Source organism: Ursus arctos, unplaced genomic scaffold (genome assembly GCF_023065955.2).
Source record: "Ursus arctos isolate Adak ecotype North America unplaced genomic scaffold, UrsArc2.0 scaffold_20, whole genome shotgun sequence".
Lineage (NCBI taxonomy): Eukaryota > Metazoa > Chordata > Mammalia > Carnivora > Ursidae > Ursus > Ursus arctos.
The window spans coordinates 51,363,242-51,380,526 of NW_026622875.1; the positions used below are offsets into that span (position 1 = coordinate 51,363,242).

The 17,285-nt window shown below is 38.8% G+C and overlaps 1 protein-coding gene across 6 annotated transcripts in view; it reads right to left on the reverse strand.

Moving 5' to 3' along the window:
- Positions 1-17,285, reverse strand: part of GOLGA4 (golgin A4) — a 114,213-nt gene that overhangs the window by 23,734 nt on the left and 73,194 nt on the right. For all 6 annotated transcript variants that reach the window (XM_026496713.4, XM_044383295.3, XM_026496714.3 and 3 more), the window contains 5 exons: positions 16,500-16,621; positions 15,996-16,126; positions 1,576-1,689; positions 1,409-1,429; positions 976-1,044 (listed from right to left, as the gene is read on the reverse strand). In XM_026496713.4, coding sequence (XP_026352498.1) covers positions 976-1,044; positions 1,409-1,429; positions 1,576-1,689; positions 15,996-16,126; positions 16,500-16,621 — 457 coding nt within the window. The remainder of the gene's footprint in view (positions 1-975; positions 1,045-1,408; positions 1,430-1,575; positions 1,690-15,995; positions 16,127-16,499; positions 16,622-17,285) is intronic.

A 17,285-nucleotide genomic window follows, 5' to 3' on the forward strand; every position in this document is an offset into this window, starting at 1 on the left:
AGCTCCGGTCATGATCCCAGGGTTGTAAGACTGAGCCCCATGTTGGGATCCACGCTAAGTAGGGAGTCTGCTTGAGATTCCCTCTCCCTCCCCCTTTGTCCCTCCCCCGCTTGCACATGCATGCTCTCTCTCAAATAAATTTTTAAAACAAAACAAAAACTAGAAAATCCCCGGAGATGTAGCGTTCAAACAGCCTGCTGACTTGTATCACTATCCCTCCAGAATTTGGGGAAAAAAGACTACTAAAGATGATGCACCGCAGTTACACATACACTGGTATTTTCATGCTTATGCATCCTTCTAGACATATATACATAGTCCTATTTAAATCTAATTACTGGATAATACATGGACAAAATTTATTAAATCAAGACAATTTACTAGGAAAAAGTAGTAAAGATTGATGTCAACATATTTTCCCTCTGATAAAAGCAAAAACATCTTTTTTAAGACTTAAGTTATTATAAATAAAACACAAATTCTTATCCAAGATGTTAAGTACTAGAAAGAATAAGATGTAAACGTTCTTGTTTAAATACATGTGATCATGGGGGCGCCTGGGTGGCTCAGTCGATTAAGCGGCTGCCTTCAGCTCAGGTTCTGATCCCAGGGTCCTGGGATTGAGCCCTGCATTGGGCTCCTTGCTCAGCGGGAAGCCTGTTTCTCCCTTTCCCTCTCTGCCTGCCTGCTACACCCCCTGCTTGTGCTCTCTCTCTCGCTACTATTTCTGTGTGTCAAATAAATAAATAAAATCTTTAAAAAAAAAAATACATGTGATCATGAATTTAAGAGATATCTTCCAGCACCTTCAGATTTGGAAATAAAATTTCCTGTGTAAGACAAAATTGCAAAGCCAGCTATTAAATCAGTATTGTATCACTTGTTCTTTAAAAATTAGCTAAATGAGATCCAAGTACATATGAACATAGATTAAGGCAGTCAGTTCAAAATAAAAGGCAGCAATTAAACCTGTACCTGTTCTCTGAACTCTTGCTCTTTCAACTTTGAATCACTGATTAGAGTAGTCTTCTGTGCTAGTTGTGTCTGAAAGAACAAGAAGTCAGATCTGAAATGCATATGGGTTTCATCATTGCCTGGATATACTATTGCACTGCTTGGTAAATTATCTTTATGTTTTAACTTTTAAAACACAAAATACTCCTGGGTGGTTCAGTCGGTGAAGCACCTGACTGCGGCTCAGGTCATGATCTCAGGATCCTGTGACAGAGCCCTGGGTGGGCCTCCCTGCTCAGTGGAGAGTCTGCTTGAACCTCTCCCTCTGCCCCTCCCCCCACTCATGCTCTCTCTCAAATCAGTAAATAAAATCTTAAAAAAAAAAAAAAAAACCCACAAAATACTGCTGAAAATATACTGTCTTTAGTCAAATTCAGTGAAGAACTAGTCTTACCTGTAACTCCATAATTGTTATCTGAAAATGGAAAAGAAAAAAATGAGTATATACTACACTAAAATCTATAAGAAACAATAAAATGGAACCCTGAAATCACAAGAAAATAAGAATTTAGTGTTTTAGTCTTAAGAGAGTGGTAAGATTGAGAGTCTAGTTCCTCTCACTTTGTCGCTGGCAGGGCTCTCCTCCTGCTGCAGCCTTTCCTGGTACTTATTCTGTAGCTCCTCCAGTTGAGTCTGCAGGTCCGTTACTTTAGCAGTCATTTCTTCTTCACGAGCCTTTAGGATAAAAAAAAAGTGCTAATGAACATATTAAAAAGAACATCGTAGAAGAAACACAGTATAGAGAAAACTACCTCTGAAGAAGAAACAAATAACTAAAACATTTCTGGAGACACAAACCACTGTTTCTATCGTCATTCGTGACTATGCTCAAACACCTTTCATGCCCCACTTTTAACACCATGCTTGCTATTCCTGTAATATTACTGTTCCCCCCCTCACTCCCTCTGTCCCCACCCCATAAAGCCCATCAAGCAGTTTCTCTCCCCTTAAGCTAGGGTTCCCAGGCTTGAATGACCATCAGGTATGTAACAGTGTGGTGACAGAACTTGAACACAGAGCCTATGTGTTAGGGACTCTGCCCTTTTCCACATTTGGATTTGATTTCCAGAAAATATCCATTAATACAAACTAGTAGATACTGTTAGGCACAGCACTGATCAACCAGCCGGCAACTTACTGATACAAGAAGTTATGGAGGTTTTTCCCAGCCCTTTGGATAAGCTGTGTAAATGAAGAAATGATTCTTTGTCCCGGTTCAGCAAACCTCAACATCTGTACATCTGTCCCCAAAAATGTTCAACTAAAGTCTATTTTTGAAAAAAAAGATTATTGTCCAATGTATTAGTAACCATGTAATGTCTCCATTTGCCCTGTACTTTGCAAAAAAATAGACAAGGCTGCAAAAGTATATGTGACTTATTGGTCCAAAAATCTTACTTAGAAAATTTGGTATACAAATCATGTCTCTCTTCTTTTTTGATTGCCCTAGTAAAGGCTATTGCCCACTCTACATTTCTTCATTTGTCTTAATAACTGCCATGATTTATTGTACAGAGCAGTCCAGACCTCTTCTTGCTCTTATAAATCTTATAATAAATAACCTTTGTGCTAAAAGAACATTTGGAATTGGAATATTGATCAGATTGAGTAATGAAGACAGGACAAGTGTTTGCTGAGTAAGAGACTGAACAGGAAAAACAGCAACAAATGGGTATCTGATTTAACAGAAGCTGACTTGACAGAACCAAGAAACATCATCCTCAAAAGCAAACAAAAAGAGAGAGGCCCCATGGCACAAAATAAGCCAATGAAGCATAAGGACACTTGGAAAATTTACTTTGAAATACCACTGGTCATGAAACTTAGACTAACTGAAAAAGAACAAACTCCTTCTGGCAACATAAGCAAAGGAGAGATGTCTAGTAACCAGCCTCCTTCGACATCTCCCCCACCGAGGTTCACTTGAACCTAGCCTCAATCCCTAAACACCATCAACCACAAACTCCTGTAAATATGTTACTGCCCAGTCTTGGTTTACTGTTTTTAGTCTACCATGGCATATCCTGTGTGGATGTCTGTGTTAATGTGGTTTAGTCACCTTTGAAAGGATCACTTCTACACCTACTTATTCAGTTAGCCCAGATTTGATTTGATTTGATTTGGTGAGGGGGGAAGGGGTGTGAGAAGAGAGAGAGAGAATCTTAAACAGACCCCGCAGTGAGCATGGAGCCTGACACAAGGTTCAATCTCACAATCCTGAGATCATGAAACGAGCCAAAATCAAGAGGCAGATGCAGACGTTTAACTGACTGAACCACCCAGGTTCCCCTAGGCCCAGATTTTTAATTTGACAGTTAGCTATGCCTGACATTTCCTTTGATAGTTGTGGGATACCATCTAAATCAAGCCCTCTAAGAATTAGGAAAGAATCCCTTCTGTGTTATTTCTAATTTTAGAAACAATTTTGTAAATTCCTTTATAAAAGCTTTCTAGTCTTCAACTAGGAACAAGGAGAAAAAAAAAACAGTATTGCTTATTTCAAAGTAAAAACAATAAGGATAACCAGTTAAATAGAATGTTAATGCACATCCATGGAAATCATGTTTGAAAGACTAGTTATTATGCCAAAGCCAAATCACTAATATATAGTCAATGTCAAAAGGAAACCAGTTTTATATCAAATGTAGCCCAGCTACTTCCTCCCAGTGGGATTGCTCTGAGTTGGGACCAGGCTATTACTCAAGCTCACATGAGTGCTCAACTCTACCTCTGAGATATCATCACTCCCTTTTCCCAAATGGATTCTTCCCTATCCCACCACATGTCACCTCCTTCGAATTTACCAAGTGTCTAGTACGTGCCAAGTATCTGGCTAGGTCTTCAAGACTAGAGATGAGTAACAAAATACCTGCCCACCAGATGCTTACAATCTAGGAGAGAGGACATACACATTAATATTTTCCTACACACATATGTATGTATGACAAAAATTCATATTATAAGTGAAGTAATGAATACAGATGAGTACCAAAAGAACACGGATGCAATTAATTCCACTTAAGGGGTTCTAAAAACCACTATATGTGAAAACAAGATGGTGCAGAAAAGAATATTCAAAAAGCAAACTTTTGGGTAGAAAAGGGAAAAAATAAGAACATATTTCATTTTTGTTTCTGTTTACATAAAACAGTGCAATATTATGGAAGAAACTAATCACTGATTTCTGGTTCAAGGTGGTGACACAGAAAGATCCTGAACTCACCTCCTCCCATGGACACACTGAGTCTACAGCTACATATGGAACCATTTCCTCTCAAAAAAAAAAAAGCCTGGCTGAGTGATAGCTACACATCAGGCACACTGAAGAAAAAAAACACACACACTGAAGTGGGTAGGAAAGGCTAAAACACAACCTTGTCATAAATCCCATCCCCAACATGACAGCCAACAACTGGAAGGAAACTCAAAACCCAGAACTTCTCCCTGAGGACCAAAGGGTTTGAAACCCACATTGAGCATCCCAACTTTTAAGATATATACTTGAGAGACAAGCCCCCAATGCATCTAACTTTGAAAAACAATAAGATTCACAGCCTGAGACTCACAAAACTAGTGATGTGAGAAAGCACTCTTATAGGGCTCCTGTGCCTGGACTCACCCACCCCAGGGCCCAGCTCAGAGGTGGCCAATTGCATCCAGACTCAAAGTGAAGGAGACTCACTTGCTTCTATTAAAGTATTGGCCTGAAGGGCAGACATCTAATTTAACACACACCTAGGAGCCTCCTGGAATACTCTCCCAGGACACAGACAGGCGGGTGCCATCTTTGCACGCTCCTTTGGACATGTTCCAGAGCACCAGTATCTCCCAGAAGGGAGCTTTTACAGGCATCTGGTGCCCTGATTTTTGTAGCTGCCACCTAGGGGGACACCTCTTGATCATATGGCTCTGGAGGCCAGGGGAGCTTGTATTCCTAGTCCATGAGACTGTAATAATCAATGTCATACAGAAAGGAGCTCATAGCTCCATCTGGTGCCCCAATTTTCACAGCTGCTGCCAGGGAACACCGCCATACTGGCTCTGGTGGACAGTGCTGGATGGGTCCCACAGGGCTGTAACCAACAGGAAAATCTTAAATAGCTAACCACCCCCAAGGGCACAGCAAGAGACAGCAGACACAGGAGTTCAGACTTTGTGTGAAGGAGGCCTATTGGTTAATCATAACTGCGGCCTAAGAGGAAGGCTTCTACTTAAACATGCACATGTAATCCTTTCCTCAGGCCATCTTTGAGCTCACCCTCTGCCATACTCCAGAGCATCAGTGTCTCTTGGAGGGGAGCTTTACATGTGTCTGCTGTCCCGGTTTTTGCCACTACTGCCCAAGAGGCACCCTTTGATCACCTGGGCCTGATGGCCAAGATGGCTTGCATTCCTGGATCCTATGGGGCTACAGCAATTAGAGAGATGGTTCTTGGCAGACTACCACTCCTGGGACACAGTGGATTGAAGTATAACCCCCAATCTTTCTGTGAAGGAGGCTTCTTTGCTTGTCCTGGAGCTTTGGCCTGAGGGGCAGGCTTCAGGTTTGGCATACATTTTGTGGCCTTTGGACATGCTCTCAGGGAACACAGGCTGTAGATGCCATCATAGTGCTCCCCTTTCTCTGCCTTGCTCTAGCTTGCCAATGTCACCCAGAAAAGAGTTTATACACTCATTTGGAACCCTGATTTTTGTGACTGCCACTCAAGGTACACCTCCAGATTGCTTGCCTCTGGTGGCCCGCAGGGCTTACACTTGCTTGCAGTCCCACAGGACTATATATGTTTGCATAGTTTTAAAAGCTGATGCCTGAGCGTCTGGCTTCCAATCAGCATGAATCTAGGTGCTGAGATTCTCCCTTCTGAAATCCTGACAGGTTGGTGGCACATCCTCAACTACTAGGAACTATTAAAAATATAATAGGTTGCTTGGACAAGCTCAAAGGTTTAAGAAACAACCAAGAGCTGAGGCAGGGTTGAACAATAAGGTTCATCTCCTACATGAGGCCAATCCTTCAAGACTGAGAGAGGTGGTTGTTTCATCTACTGTATAATCACTTGTAAAGCTAGTCTGAAGTTAAAAAGACAAAAGTAGTAAAAATAATTATGATTACAATAATGAATTAAGGAATACACTATATAAACAAATGCGGAATGTGACATCAAAAACATAAAATGTCAAGGAGTGATTATGTTAGGCTTTACAATGGGATCAAACTTAAATTGTTATCAACTTAAAACAGACTGTTATAAGTTGTTATATGTAAGCCTCATGGTAACCACAGAGCAAAAACTGCAGTAAATACACAAAAGATAAATATAAGCATATCACCAAACAAAGTCACCAAAATAAAAAGCAAGAAAACAGGGAAAGAAGCATTGAACAGAGAAGAACTATAAAAACAGCCAGAAAACAATGAGCAAAATGGCAATAAGCATATATTTATCAATAACTACTTTAAATGTAAATGGATTAAATTTTCCAATTAAAAGACTCAGAATGGCTGAATAAATTAAAAACAAGACCTATCTACGTTATGCTGCAAGAGACTCACTTTAGATGCAAAGACACACACACTGAAAGTAAAGGATGAAAAAAAAGATATTCCATGCAAATGGAAACAAACAAAAAAAAAGCCAGGGTAGCAATACTCATATCAGACAAAATAAGACTTTAAAACAAAGACTGTAAAATAAGAGACAAAGAAGGATATTACATAGTGATAAAGGGGTCAAAGTAACAAAATAGACAAAACATTTACAAATATTTGTGCACCCAACGTATGAGCACCTAAATATATAAAGCAAAGATTAACAGACCTAAAGGAGTAACAGACAGCAATACAATAATAGTAGGGGACTTTACACCATATTTACATCAATGGATAGATCATCCATGCAGAAAATCAATAAGGAAATAATAACCTTAAATGACATATTAGACCAAATGAACTTAACAGAAATATACAGAACATTCCATCCAAAAGCAACAAAATACACAATCTTCCCAAGCGCACACAGAACATTTTCTAAGATAGATCATATATTAGGCCATAAAACAAGTCTTAATAAAGTTAGAAGAGTGAAATCATATCAAGCATCTTTTCCAACCACAACAGTATAAAACTAGAAATTAATTACACAAAGAAAACTGGAAGGCATAGATAGCACAGGGAATAGAGTCAATGATATTGTAATAGCATTGTATGTTGACAGATGGTAGCTACACTATGGTGGGTGTAGCGTAACAGAGAAGCTGGATCACTACGTTGTATACCTGAAACTTATGTTAAAAACACACACACACACACACACAAAGAAAACTGGAAAATTCGGGGCGCCTGGGTGGCGCAGCGGTTGAGCATCTGCCTTCGGCTCAGGGCGTGATCCTGGCCTTATGGGATCGAGCCCCACATTGGGCTCCTCCGCTATGAGCCTGCTTCTTCCTCTCCCACTCCCCCTGCTTGTGTTCCTTCTCTCGCTGGCTGTCTCTATCTCTGTCAAATAAATAAATAAAATCTTTAAAAAAAAAAAAAAGAAAAGAAAACTGGAAAATTCATAAATATGTGGAGATTAAACATTTTAAATTTAAGTAACAGTTTAAATTTTTAAAAATCTTGAGACAAGCAAAAATGGAAATAAAACATACTAAAATTTATAGGATGCAGCAAAAGCAGTTCTAAGAGAGAAGTTCCTAGTGATAAATGCCTATTTCAAGAAACATGAAATTCTCAAATATACAAACTAACTTTACACACACCTCAAGGAACTAGAAAAAGAATGAAAGAAGTCCAACATTAGCAGAAGAAAGGAAATAGCAGATTAGAACAGAAATAAATGATATAAAGACTAAAAACACAATAGAAAATTCATCAATGAAACTAAGATCTGGTTCTCTAAAAAGAAATACAAAATTGACAAATCTTTGTCTAGACTCACTGGGAAAAAAAGGATTCAAATAAATGATATCAGAAATCAAAAAGAAGTTACAACTGATACCACAGAAATACAAGAATCATAAGACACTACAAGGAAAAATTACACATTAACAAATTGGGGAACCTAGCAGAAATGGATAAATTCCTAGAAACATTCAACCTACCAACACTAAATCATGATGAAGTAGAAAATCTGAACAGACCAATTACTGGTAATGAGATTGAATCAGTAATCAAAAACTTCCCAACAAACAAAAGTCCAGGACCAGAAGGCCTCACTTTGAATATACTGCACATTTAAAGAAAAATACCAATCTTTCTTAAACTCTTCCAAAAAATAGAAGAAGGAACTTTTCCAAACTCCTTTTAAGAGGTCAGCATTACCCTGATACCAAAACCAGACAAAGACACCACACACACATGCAAAAATTACAGGCCAATACCCTAATGAACATAAACAGAAAAATCCTCAATAAGACATTAGCAAACTAAGCAATGTCCACAACAGCCAAACTATGGAAAGAGCCCAGATGTCCATCGATAGATGAATGGATAAAGAAGATGTGGTGTATATATACAATGGAATATTATGCAGCCATCAAAAAAATACTGCCATTTGCAACGATGTGGATGGACCTAGAGGGCATTATGCTAAGCAAAATAAGTCAATCCAAGAAAGACAATTAAAATCATATGATCTCACTGATATGTGGAATTTAAGAAGCAGAGGATCATAGGGGAAGAGAGAAAAAAATGAAACAAGACGAAACCAGAGAGGGAGACAAACCGTAAGAGACTCTTTATCTTAGGAAAGAAACTGAAGGTTGTTGGAGGCGAGGGAGGTAGGGAGGCGAGGGAGGTAGGGGGTCAGGGTAATGGGGTGAGGGGACATTGGAGAGGGTATGTGTTGTAATGAGCACTGGCTATTATATAAGACTGATGTACCACAGACCTGTACTCCTGAAACAAATAATGTATTATATATTAATTAACTGAATTTAAATTTTAAAAAAACCAAAAACAGAAATAAAACTATGCCTGTTTTGTACAAGTACACACACATACACACACACACACACACACACAGATATTAGCTAACCAAATTCAACAATACATTAAAAGGATCATACACCATGATCAAGTGGGATTTATTCCAAGGATATAAGGATGTTTCAATACCCACAGGTCAGTCAATGTGATTGATACACATTAACAAAATGAAGGATAAAAACCATATGATTATCTTGGGGCGCCTGGGTGGTTCAGTAGGTTAACTGGCTGCCTTCGGCTCAGGTCATGATCCCAGGGGTCCTGGGATTGAGCCCTGTGTTAGGCTCCCTGCTCAGCAGGGAGTCTGCTTCTCCATCTCCTTCTGTCCCTCCTCTAGCTTGTGCTCTCTCTAATAAATAAATAAAAATCTTAAAAAAAAAGAAATCATATGATTATCTCAACACATGCCAAAAAAGCATTTGACAAAATTCAACATCCATTTATAAAAATTCTCAACAAAGGGGGCACAGAAAAGGCCAAATTTTCTTCTAAGATCAGGAACAAGATAAGGATGTCCACTCTCACCACTTTAATTCAACATAGTATTGGAAGTCCTAGCCAGAGCAATTAGGCAAGAAAAATAAATAAAATGCATACAAATTGGAAAGAAGGAAAGGAAGAAGTACAACAGTCACCATTTGCAGAGTACATATTATATATAGGAAATCCTAAAGACTCCATCAAAAACCTGTTAGAACCAATAAAAGAATTAAGAAAAGTTGTAGGATATAAAATCAATATATAAAAATCGATTGCATTCTTATACACTAATAAACTATCAGAAAATTAAGAAAACAATCCCATTTCAAACTATTTTGCAAAGCTATAGTAATTAAAACAGTATGATATTACCATAAAAACAGACATGGAGATCAATGGAAAAGGATAAAGCCCAGAAATAAATCCATGCATATATGGTCAATTAATTTATAACAAAGGAGCCAAGAACATACAATGGGGTAAAGAATAGTCTCTTCATGGGGCGTGTGGGTGGTGCAGTCATTAAGTGTCTGCCTTCAGCTCAGGGCGTGATCCCAGCGTTCTGGGATCGAGCCCCACATCAGGCTCCTCCGCTATGAGCCTGCTTCTTCCTCTCCCACTCCCCCTGCTTGTGTTCCCTCTCTTGCTGGCTGTCTCTATCTCTGTCAAATAAATAAATAAAATCTTTCAAAAAAAAAAGAATAGTCTCTTCACTAAATTGTGCAGGGAAAACTGGACAGCCACATATAAAAGAATGAAACTGGACTACCATCTCACACCACATACAAATTAACTCAAAATGGGGCACCTGGGTGGCTCAGTCATTTAAGCGTCTGCCTGTGGCTCAGGTCATGATTCTGGGTCCTGGGATCAAGCCCTGCATTGCATCAGGCTCTCTGCTCCACAGGGAGCCTGCTTCTACCCCCACCCCCACTTCTGTTCCCCCTGCTCGTGCTCTCTTCCTCTCTCAAAGAAATAGATAAAATCTTTTTAAAAATGGACTATGGGATGCCTGGGTAGCTCAGTAGGTTAAGCACCTGCCTTCAGCTCAGGACATGATCCCAGGGTCCTGGGATGGAGCTCCGTGACCAGGCTCTCTGCTCAGCAGGGAGCCTGCTTCTCCCTCTGCCTGCTGCTCCCCCTGCTCGTGCTTGCTGACAAATGAATAAATAAAAATCTTAAAAAAAACTTGAATGTAAGACCTAAAACCATAAAACTCCTAGAAGAAAACATAGGCAGTAAGCTCTTTGACACAGGTCTTGGCAATGGTTTTGAGTCTAACAAAAGCAAAAAATAAACAACTGGCACTCCATCAAACTAAAAAGCTTCTGCATAGCAAAGGAGACCATTAACAAACTGGAAAGGCAACCTACAAAATGAGAGAAAATATTTCATCTGATATTTTGATAAGGGCTAATATAGCCAATAAAGGGCTAATATCCAAAATATATAAAGAATTCATACAACTCAATGGCAAAAAGAAAAAAATCCAATTAAAAAATGGGTAGAAGACCTACATAAACTTTTTTCCAAAGACACGCAGATGGCCAATAGGTCCATAAAAAGATGCTCTACATCATTAATCACCAGAAAAATACAAATCAAGGGGCACCTGGGTGGCTCAGTCGTTAAGCGTCTGCCTTCGGCTCAGGGCGTGATACCAGAGTTCTGGGATCGAGCCCCGCGTCAGGCTCTTCCACTGGGAGCCTGCTTCTTCCTCTCCCACTCCCCTGCTTGTGTTCCCTCTCTCGCTGCCTGTCTCTGTCTGTCAAATAAATAAATAATAAAAATCTTAAAAAAAAAAAAAAAAGAAAAGAAAAATACAAATCAAAACCATAATGAGATATCCCCTTACAGCTGTTAAAATGACTATTAAAAAAAAAAAGACTAGAAATAACAAGTGCTGATAAAGATGCAGAGAAAAGGGAACCCTTGTGCACTGTTCATGGGAACGTAAATTGGTGCAGCCACTATGGAAAACAGTGTGGAAGTTCCTCAAAACATTAAAAACAGAACTACCATATGATCCAGCAATTCCACTTCTGAGTATTTATCCAGAGAAAACAGAAACACTAACTCAAAAAGATATATGTATCCAATGTTCACTGCAGCATTATTTATTACAGCTGAGATACGGGAACAACTTAAGTGTCCATCAACAGATGAATGGATAAAGAAATTATTATATGTATGTATGTATACACACACACACAGAAGTATCATTCAGCCATAAAAAAGAATAAAACTTTGCTATTTGTGACATGGACAGACTTCAAGGGCCTTATGCTGAGTGAAACAAGTGAGACAGAGAAAAACAAATACCATAACAATCTCACTTATATGTGGAATCTACAAATAAATAAGTAAAAATTTAAAAACCAAACTCATAGATAGAACAGATTGGTGGCTGCCAGAGGTAGAGCATGGAGAGGTGGGAGAAATGGATGAACTGTTTTTGTTTGGTTTTTTTTTTTACTTAAGTAAATTGAATTTTTTAAAAAAGAAAAGAACAGGGCACCTGGGTGGCTCAACTGGTTAAGTGACCGACTCATGATTTTGACCCCTGTCATGATCTCAGGGTCATAGGACTGAGCACCACATCAGATTCTGTGATCTGCTTGAAATTCTCTCTCTCCCTCTACCCCTCCCCCCACTCATGCACACTCACTCTCTTTCTCAAATACATAAAATCTTTAAAAAAGAGAAAAGAAAAAAGAAAAGAAAAGAGAGGAATTGTTACCTGTGGAGAGAAAAGGGGCAAGATGTAGAATACAGAGAACAGGAATGGGTTTTCATTATAGACCATTCTCTAACTATACTTTTTAATATTATTTTGATCTTTAAACTATGTGAAAAGACTTGATTCAAAAATTTTCTTTCTAAATAAAAGTTAAATTGAAAACTTGTTTTTAAAGCCAAAATTTGAGAGATGGTAATAACTCACTTATTCACAAAGCTTGAGAAAGTTATCTTTAGGCACACAGAAAAGCATGACCAAAGGTAAAATATGATGAAGAACAAGGTAAAACTGAGTTCGTCCAGCACAGAATGAACTGGAAGAGGTATCACTGGGATGATGGGAAGCCACTGAAGGTATTTAGGAGAAGTGGTATGATCCCATCCTCATTTCAAAACAGAAAATAACTCTGACAAGAAGAGATGAATACCTTAGAAAAAAGACCAGCAGCAAAGACATCAGCTGGGTAATACAAAAGACCAGACCAAATGGAAGATGGCAGTCAGACGGTGGCAATAGCGGCGGCATTGAGAGGAGAGGAAAATGCAGTATGACTCAATGAAAATCTATGTGCTGAGACTCTTATGTTGGCTATGCTAGCTGCATACAATTAAAGGGAAACAGATGATTTCTCTGCCTCATAAATCAGAGAAGATAAGCAGATTTCATGCCCTAACAGGTGTGAGGATGCATATGTGTGAGGGGCTGAGAAAGACAGACGGTGTGAATCAAGGATGACAAAAGTTCCCAGCATCTTCAAATAGGGGAAAGAATAGTAAGGATGTTACCTAAGACAGTAAAGGTGGGAAAATGAAAATGTCTCTGTGCTCCACTTTGCTATTAGCAAATCGCACGTTTTAATGGATGACAAAAATACAACATTCTACAATGTCATCATTCAGACACATCATCAATCTGATAATAGCTTTCCAGAGTGGGAAAATATGCTAGTAGGTAAAACATACAAATCCCTTAAAAAACCTCTAATTCTGGAAATTTTAAAATGGGAGAATGGTAGAGAATATATCTCAGAATCAAAGGAATATAGCATTTGCTAAGAATTGCTAATATCTCTTTTAGTAATATTTATAGTTTTTTGGGTTTTTTTTTTAAGTAGGTTCCTTGCCCAGTGTGGAGACCAGTGCAAGGCTCAAACTCATGACCCTGAGATCAAGACCTGAGCTGAGATGGAGTTGGACACTTAACCAACTGAGCCACCGGCACCCTGGTAATAACTGTACTTGTAAAAAGAAATGCTTCAAGACAGAGTTTATATTTGGGGTGTTCAGATGGGAACTGCCTATTTATCAAAGTCAGCCCTAGACCTGGCAGTGAAAGTCTGAGGTCACGCTGTACAATAGAGTAGCCATAAGCTACCCCAGAACTGTGGTTATGAGCACCTGAAATGTAGCTAATCCACACTGATGTGGATTGCAAACGTAAAAACACACCGAATCTTAAAGAAATAATACATACATAATTTCTATATTGACCACATATTGAAATGATAATATTTTGGATATAATGGGTTAACATATTACTATTAAAATTAAGTTCAGGGGCACCTGGGTGGCACAGCGGTTAAGCGCCTGCCTTCGGCTCAGGGCGTGATCCCGGCTTTCTGGGATCGAGCCCCGCATCAGGCTCCTCCGCTATGAGCCTGCTTCTTCCTCTCCCGCTCCCCCTGCTTGTGTTCCCTCTCTCGCCGGCTGTCTCTCTCTCTGTCGAATAAATAAATAAAATCTTTAAAAAAAAATAAAATAAAATAAAATTAAGTTCACCTAGTAAAAGTCAGAGAAAGACAAATACCATATGATTTCACTCATATGTGAAATTTAAGAAACAAAACAAATGAGCAAAGGGGGAAAAAAGGGGAGGGAGGGAGAGAAAGAGAAACCAAGAAACAGACTCTTAACTATAGAGAACAAACTGCTGGTTCCCAGAGGAGAGGTGGGTGGGGGGGATGGGTGAAATAGACGACGGGGATGAAGGTGTGCACTATCCATGATGAGCACCGGGTGTCGTATAGAAGTGTTGAATCACTATATTGTACACCTGAAACTAGTATTACACTGCATGTTAACTAACTGGAATTTGAAAAAAACTTTTTAAAAAATTAAGCTCACCTGTTTCTTTCACTTTTCTTAAGATGGATACTAGAAAATGTTAAATTACACATATGGCTCACATTTGTGGCCTGTACTCTATTTCTAATGGACAGTGCTGGTCTAAGGCACAGGAAGGGGTTTTGGAGATGAGTCCATCCAACTCCTTCCCTCCCACTCCAATTCCTATCTCCAAGCCTGAAACTTAAGAGGATCATTCCTTTAATTTCCCTAATATACACCCAATTTTCAAGGAGGAACCATACCACAGGTTAACTTTCTTACCTGCCTCCTTGTTCCCTCACCCTTCTACCTACAGAGGTCTGTCATGACCTTGGAAGGTCTTTGGTCTGCTATCCCATACATTCAGAGACAGAGAAGTAGTTCACAAAAGGGAACATTCTAGCTGTGGCACAGTTCCTTCCCTGCGAATGAAGCTCCCTGACTTACTTATCCATGATAAATAACTACTGCCTTCCCCAAGTTCCTTTCTTAGTGAGAATATATGACGCTAATGAAAGGTCAGTGCTCTCCCACTCACGCTGAAGTTTTAGGTAAATCACTTAACTATGCTGAACTTGCTTTGCCTTTTGCAAAAAAAAAAGAAAGAAAAGAAACTAAACCAACTACAATGTATCTTCCAATTCCAATATTCTCTAATCAGTCAAGAAACATAGTTTTTTTTAAAGCTCTGCACATATACACTCTACAGAAATATAAGAAAATGTGAGTAATATTATTCAAACCTTTTCATAATAAGACCTAACGTTCAAAAATTACACAAAGGTGGCATTTCTATGCATATGCCTTATCCTGGAATTCTGGCCTTTTCAATTGCCTTTAAAATAATTATTATTACACTCTGTTCCCGGCTCAGACTTCTGCTGCTGTAGTCTGTTGAGGCATGATTCTCTGATTTATGCATTCTTAATCATCAAATGGTTCCTGGCATATAGTGAAATAAACCTTGGAGTAACTAAAGAATCTGCATCCCAACATAGTATACTTTACATAGTTTTACATTTGAAAATTTTCTGGAGTCCAAAATACTAACTGGCATTCATGGCTTCTCTTGACACACAGAAATGGCAATGCTTATCCATCACTAGTAGAGTAGTACAGTGAACCAACCTTCCACTAAATATAAAAGATTTGGCTGACGCATTCCATTATTTTCCCCACCTTTTTTCTCTCTTGAGAGCAACAAAAACTGTGAAAATTGGGTTGGGATGGAGTAAAGTTAACTGGACCTCCTGGAAAGATCCCAGCTAGGTGGCCACACTCATAAACACATTAACTGTTTCACTGCTTAGACCTCACCCAAGTACAAGGTCTCAATTCTTAGTCTGTCTCTCTTACAATTTAGTCTGACTGAGAGAAAGATGAGAAGAGAATCCATTCTTCCCCTTAGTAACTCACTGTTGCTTCGATACCTGCCAAGTGGACTGAACTGCTGGGTTAGCAGAATCTGATCAGGAAACTATGATCCTGGCAGAAATCAATCAGACTCCCTATAAATATGCATAGAGTGTGAATATTAAATTTGGGTAATATTGAGCCAAAGCAAAACCTCTCTACATTAGAAAAGCAGGAAATCTGACAGCCCAATCTTTAGCACCACCATAAAATTCAGCACAGCTAAATTTCAAAAAAGAGAAAGAAAATAAGGTACATCAAGGATTTCTTCGTATCTTTTGGCTGTTCTTTGTAAATCGTCTTCCTTCTCCGCAATTTTTCTATATAACTGATTTGTCTCTTCCTGATGGCTTTCCAAAAGTTCAGCTTCCACTTCCTGGGCTTTATCTAATACATGAAAAATGGACACACACAAGAACACACATTAGGCAAGAATTAGTATCTACGTACCAATTTCAGTTCCAAATTAAATTTGATAAAAATCAACATCATATGTACCCTCTCACAGAGCAGAAATGTCTTTATAAGGCAATTAATTAGCTAATGTTTCAGGTTCTTTCACCCACTCCTCCTCTCCTAAAGGCAAGCTGCTGCCAAGCAGCACAGGTTCCCATTAGAGAACTTTCTTGGACAGGAATCATTTCTTCCTCCAGTTTAATTACTTAAAGCACTTAGCACAGAGTGAAGACAATAAGTTTAAATTATAAATAGTCTCTGCTGATTCTGACTTGTTCTTTGCTGAATTTAAAATCTGACTCACCAATGGTTTCTTTTATGGTCATTTCCAGCTCCTGTTCCTTTTGTGCCAGCTGTGTATGGAACTCCCTCATCAGCTGTTTTAATGTGGAATTGTGCTTCAACTCAAGATCTTCCTGCTCCTGTCTGTGTAACAAGAATATAAAGAGTTAACTGTTGTCAAACACAAAACAAGCTGTACAGAGTTACCTAGTCTTCACAACAGTGCACACAAGATCTCATTGGTATAAAAACATGTTTAAGGGTGCATATGCATGTATTGTGCACGTCCAGGCATAGAAAACTCCTAGGAGGATACAGAAACTATGATTATCTCTAGACAGTGGTCCTGGGGATGTGAGAAGTCTTCTTTTCCACTTAAAATTTTCATCATACACATCTATCTTAAATAATAATAATGCTAATACTAAAAATAGTAAAACGAAAAGAAATTACTGGGATATGCATGTAATAAGCATAATCGTTTCTGCAAAAAATGGTCCCTCTAAATGGACATGAAATAACACTGCCTCTTGCCTTAAATTGCTTTTATTTCTTCTCAGCATTTAACTTACTCAATGTATGCTTCATAGTTTGGGTAGGTGAAATTTAGGAGTATTAGGTACAGTAAAAGGGACTTAATTAAAAAGGACTGTCTTAAAAATATTCATGCTGGAGTGCCTGGGTGGCTCAGTCGGTTAAGTGTCCAACTCTTTTTTGGTTGTTTTTAAAGATTTTATTTATTTATCTGAGAGAGAGAGAGAGAGAGAGAGAGAGAGAGAGAGAAAGCATGTGCATGCAGGGGGAGAGA